The 5346-nt window shown below is 58.4% G+C and overlaps 2 protein-coding genes across 2 annotated transcripts in view; one reads left to right on the top strand and one right to left on the bottom strand.

The window, feature by feature from the left end:
• The window catches only part of PERM1 (PPARGC1 and ESRR induced regulator, muscle 1), a 4229-nt gene extending 1940 nt beyond the window's left edge, over nucleotides 1–2289 (top strand). The window contains exons 3-5 of the mRNA XM_027766543.1: nucleotides 120–1215; nucleotides 1791–1916; nucleotides 2168–2289. Of these exons, the coding sequence (XP_027622344.1) occupies nucleotides 120–1215; nucleotides 1791–1916; nucleotides 2168–2289 (1344 nt within the window). The remainder of the gene's footprint in view (nucleotides 1–119; nucleotides 1216–1790; nucleotides 1917–2167) is intronic.
• A 1431-nt stretch (nucleotides 2290–3720) lies between these two features.
• PLEKHN1 (pleckstrin homology domain containing N1) overlaps nucleotides 3721–5346 on the bottom strand; it is an 8983-nt gene continuing 7357 nt past the window's right edge. The window contains 4 exon segments of the mRNA XM_014582390.2: nucleotides 3721–3877; nucleotides 3958–4006; nucleotides 4251–4457; nucleotides 5290–5346. The exon segment at nucleotides 5290–5346 is cut by the window's right edge and continues 15 nt beyond it. Coding sequence (XP_014437876.1) covers nucleotides 3744–3877; nucleotides 3958–4006; nucleotides 4251–4457; nucleotides 5290–5346 — 447 coding nt within the window. The 3' untranslated portion in view covers nucleotides 3721–3743.

Below are 5346 nucleotides of genomic sequence, written 5' to 3'. Positions count from 1 at the left end.
CGCCTAAAGCGGATAGGGCTGTTCCTCCCCCTGCCTCTGAGCCTCGAGCAGATGTGGCTGCATCTACACCTGCCTCCGAGCCTCGACCAGACATGGCTATGTCTACACCTGTCTCCAAGCTTCGAGCAGATGTGGCTGCATCTACACCTGCCTCTGAGCCTCGAGCAGACGTGACTGTGTCTACACTTGCCTCTGAGCCTAGACTAGCTGTGGACCCGCCTATAGCCAGCCCAGTGGTCAAGCCAGCAGAGGCTTCACCTGCACCTGTTTCAGAGGCTGTGCCGGACACAGCCCCACCTCACTCTGTTTCCAAGGCTGAGTCTGATGTGGATGTGTCTACACTTACTCCCAGAGCTAACTCTGCCACTCCCTGCTGGCCCCCTCTTCCCCAGGCTGGACCTGATGTGGTGGAGACAAAGGTGGTATTTCCGGGGGGACACGGAGAGAAGCCCAGAGAGGAGTCCTCAGCAGGGGCCCCTGGACACCACTCAGGGGAGTTCCCCCTGGGCCCTGTTCCAGCCCCCAAGAGGAAAAAGGTACGATTTAACATGGCTGTGTCCAGCCCCGAGGAGCCAGAGCCAGGAGAAGCCTCGTGCCGACCGTTACTAGCCACAGCCCACTCTTCAGCCTCCAGGATGGCAACTGGGGGCCGTGGCGGGCCTGGAGCCTGGGATGCTGTGGCAGTCACGCCCCGGTCCCCCCAGCCTCGGATCCTCAAGCACCTGCCACCCCTTGCTCCCTCTGCCTCAGCGGGGCCGGGGCCCAGGAGCTGCTTTGCAGTAACCCTCCCCGAGGCCTATGAGTTCTTTTTTTGTGACACCATCGAGGAAGAAGATGAAGATGCTGAGGGGGTGGCAGCGGCCAGCCAGACCACGGCTGAAGTCCAGTGGCCAGATATGTGCGAGTTCTTCTTCCAGGACTGCCAAGCCCAGAGGTCGAGGCAGAGGAGGGGCCGCTCTGCGGCCCCGCCTCTGAGAGCTGAGCCTGGGCCAGCCTCCCCACAGGCTGCAGACACCATGCCCATCTCCATCCCTGAGGCCTATGAACACTTCCTTGGGGAGGACAAGTGCGGGAGTGTGCTGGGGCCAGCCACCCTCCTCCAGCTGCAGAACTCAGAGACTCCCAGGCTAGTCTTCCAGGGAGCGGGGCCTAGGACCCCACTCACGCCTGGCTCAGCCACAGCAGAGCAGCTTGGCCTGGCAGTCGGGCAGGCAGGTGCGTGTCGCTTGGGCCCCATGGCCTGTCCAGGTCCTGGGAACACACTGTCCAGGGAGTTCAGCCAGGAGGGCTATTGGGGAGGGGCAAGGCAGGACCCTGGGTTGTCTGCTAATGGAGGGGGGAGGTGACTTGGGAAGTAGTTGGGAGGGACCCCAGGACGCGGTCTAGATGAGGCAACCCAGGCCAGGCCCTGTGGCCATCTAGGAGTTTGGCTGATCACTATCCTGTGTTCAGCTCCAAATGACAACAGCACCCTGCCCCCAGTCTCTAGTGGGGCAAGTGTGAGGGACTGCTCCCACTCTTCAGGGTCAGGCAAGCCAGAGGATGAGCGCTCCCATCCGCTCTGGAAGGTGGTGTACAGATCAGGAAAGGAGGACCCCAGAGACAACTTGCTAGAACTGGTCTGACTCAACCATGCCACAAGCCACCAATGTCTCAGGGCAGAGCTATCAGAGGGAAGATGTGACTCAGATAGCTGTGTCCAGGGCAGGAGATTTTTGGGATAGATGGTTCTGGGACAGATGTGTCCGCGAGCAGAGAGCTGTAGCTGAGGGTATGCTTGTCTTTCCTAGGGGAGCTCCGGAGTCCCCTCACCTCGTTTACCTTTAGCCAGAATGACATGTGCCTGGTGTTTGTAGCCTTTGCCACTTGGGCTGTGAAAACATCTGATCTGCATACTCCAGATGCCTGGAAGACAGGTTTGGGGGCCCTGGGGTGGAGGGAGCTGTTGTCTGGGGGCCAAGTGGAGCGTATGGCACCGTGCGGCAGGGACAAGAGTGCATGGGAGGCAGATTTCTTCCTGGACTTTACTCTCCTGCTGCCACCCCCCCTCTGACCCGCTGCCCTTAGCCTGCTGGCCTGTCCCGCCCTTTGAGGGCTGGGTCATGCACGCAGAAGGTGAAGACGAGGCTAGAGTGGGTCCTCAAGAGACCTTGTGCTTCTTTTGCAGTGTTGCTGGCCAACCTCGGCACCATCTCTGCCATCCGCTACTTCCGCCGGCAGGTGGGGCGCGGGCGCCACAGTCCCAGCCCCAGCCGCAGCCCCAGCCCCAGCTCCAGCTCCAGCTCCTAGAGCCAGGCCTGGCCCAGGAAGACGCAGGACAAGATGTCCACAGTGCCCAGGATGAGGTGCTGCCCTCATTTCTGCCCTTTGATCCCTGTCCTCTACAGCCTCCAGGAGGGAGCCAATGTCCCAAGGCCAAGATTGCACCCATGCCTCTGGGGAGAAGATTCTGGAAGTCTGGGTGAATGGAAGGCAGCAGGGAGCTAGTCAGTAGGGTAGCCAGATTAGCAAATAAAAACACGGGGGGTCCAGCTGAATGTGAATTTCAGACATGGCAATATTTGGGGCGTACTTACACTAGGAAATGACTTGTAGTTTATCTACAACTCTAATTGGGCACCTGGTGTCTATCTGGTAAGGTAGGTGGGCATGAGTGACAGGAAAAGACGTTGGAAGTCAGGGGTGTCAGCTGCAGCAAGGCCTTCTCTGGAGGTCTGGGCAAGGGGACAGGGATGCTGGTGGCCTTGAAGGTATATAGGGTGACTGCTCTGCTCACAGCAGGCTGGGCTGGTGAGGGTCTCCAAGGCCTGTCTGACGCTGAGTCCTGAGAGACTGTGGCCAAGGCCTCCTCGGGCTCCAGCCTGCGACAGAGCAGGTACCTGCACAGGCATGTCTGGAAGTGGCCCCGCAGACCCTGCAGGGCAGGGGTGTGTGGGCAGAGTCCTGAGCTCCTTCTCTGGGGAGCCCTGGATAAAGGTACAGAGGCAGAACTTGGTGGCATTGGGTGGAGGGACTGGGCTCCTGGGATTGTCCAAGGGGCTCCCACAGGGGAGCTTACGTGGAGGCTGAGGACTGAGGGAAGTCAGAGACAGAGTGGGAACGTGAGTGAGGAGGTAATGGGTGGGCAGTGGGGCCACCTGTCTGGGTGCTGAGTGAGGTTCTGGCCTGAGGCAGCATGACAGGGTCCCCAGGACAGTGAGAAGCTCCTGGCTACTGAGTGAAGAACATATGGACACAACACAATAAAATCTCCTCTTTCTTTCTTTTTCCCTTGTTCAGTGGTGTCACTGTTTCCTGACCCTCAAACATGCCCAAGCAACACTGGGACCTGTGCCCCTCCTCACTGGGACACCCGCACACCTCTGCTGGTGGTAGTTCACACCTTGCTGACCTCTGACCCTCATACCTCTGACTTCACATACTCCGACCCTGCTAACCTGACTTTCTCAGCCCTCTGACCTTCATACCCATGCTGCCCTGCCCTCCCAGGTGACTCTCCAGCAAGCGCCCTCCCCACTGGGCAGGTAGAGTGAAGGAATGGCCCCTGTCGATAGCCAGGACTTCCTTAATGTCCCTCCCTGAGCTTTGGTCTGGCCATGCCAGCCAGGGCATCCCTAGAGATGAGGCCAGAGCCCAGGACAGGGTCCTTCTGGACTCAGGATTGGAAGGCTCCCTTGGCCCCACTGAGGTTATCCCTGACTCAGAATTTCATGTGGGTTGGGGAGGGGCAGCTGCGGCCCTCCTCAGATCCACTGGATGAGCCCCCCTTCAGCCTCAGGCCCTCTGAGCTGGGGCCGCTTCTGGTGGGAAGGAGACGAAGTCTTGCCCCAGATGTTGTCGTAGGCCGGGCCGTCTTTCCTTCTGGGGGACCTGCCATCTGGTGGGAAGGGCAGAGATGTGTCAGCTTTCCAGAAATGACACTGAGCTCACCCCCAGATGTGAGGGACCCTCACTTACCTGGGGGAGGCGGCATGGGGTCTGACGAACCTTCCCTAGTGGAAGAGACCTAGAAACCCCAAACCACAAGTCTGAGAGCCCAGGCAGACCCTGAGGCAGGGAGCTTGTAGATCAGCCCCCTGCCCCCAAATCTGCCAGACCTCACCCTTTTTACCTCCTGCCCCACATGTCCCCTCCTGCCCCCCTCCCCCATTGCTCCTTCCTGGAGGTCCCCTCAGAGACCCACACCGTCCCCTCCCCATAGCATCCCTTGAGCTGGGCCTCCTCGCACTAGGGTGGAGGGTGCTACTCACAAGCTGAGGAGAGTCTGGAGGCCGCGGCCCCCGGCCCTTGACAGAGCCTCGGTGCTTCTGAGAGGCTCGGGACTGCAGCCCCTTCTTGGACAGCAAGTGGGGGCCGGGGGAGCCAGAGCCGGGGTCAGAGACAGGCACAGACACAGGCACTGAGGGGAATGGGCTGGAGGGCTCAGGTCCAGGTGGGCTCCGCACTGCACTGAGGAACTGCCAGGAAAGCATGGGTGACCTGAGGACCTGGCTGGGCCTCTGTGGAGCCCAGGGACCTGGCCACCCATCATAGCCTGAGCAGGCTTCAGTCCGAAACCTCAGGCTGTGGCAACCCCAGACCCCAGGGGGAAGAGCAGAAAGGGATCTTAAAACTGTACACGGAGGGGCCAGCAGGTAGCGTAGAGGTTAAGGCAGCTAGACTGACTGCTCGGCTTCAGTCTTGGACCCGCAGCTTGAAAAACACACGGAGCACGCGCATGTGCATACACAAACTCTCAAGAGGAGAATGGAGGAGAAGGATTGCAGCATGGCCATTCCAATCCCCCAGAAAGTGACTGCTGACTTTCGCTCTCTCCTGTCTGTTGCCTCCTGGCTAGCACAAGAGTCCCATAGCAAAACTAAAAATGGAAAATACCTGTTCATGGGAAATGCATTTTATGAAGAAATGCTGCATGGATTTCAATTTTTTTTGGCATCAAAATAAACTCATAATTTAATTACATTTCCCACGAACTTAAAAAAAATATTTATTTTATTTTAATTATTAATTTGCTATAGGACATGTGTGCTCACCAGAGAGAGAGTGAGAGAAAGTGAGAAAGCAAACTGCCAGGCCTAGGACTCACACTGCAGTGGGCCATGAGTGAGTCCAGTGCCCTAACCAGTCAGCCACGTGGGAGTCCACCACGCCACCTGCTGGCCTCTTCCATGAACTTTTCAAGTCCCCTTATAGGCTAGACCTCAGACTCCACACCTTAGGCTTTCCGCACATATTGACCTCAGTCTGCGGGGACATTAAGCTCTTTCTGTCACCCAGAATGGGACACACCTCATCCAGGCCCTGGACGTCTGTGATTTTGCGGTGGGAGGTGGCGGGTGGCGGGCA

The sequence above is a fragment of the Tupaia chinensis genome, unplaced genomic scaffold (assembly GCF_000334495.1).
Source record: "Tupaia chinensis unplaced genomic scaffold, TupChi_1.0 Scaffold143584_1, whole genome shotgun sequence".
NCBI lineage: Eukaryota > Metazoa > Chordata > Mammalia > Scandentia > Tupaiidae > Tupaia > Tupaia belangeri.
The sequence above is the reverse complement of the archived record's forward strand: the minus strand, read 5'-3'. Positions and strand labels throughout refer to the sequence as shown.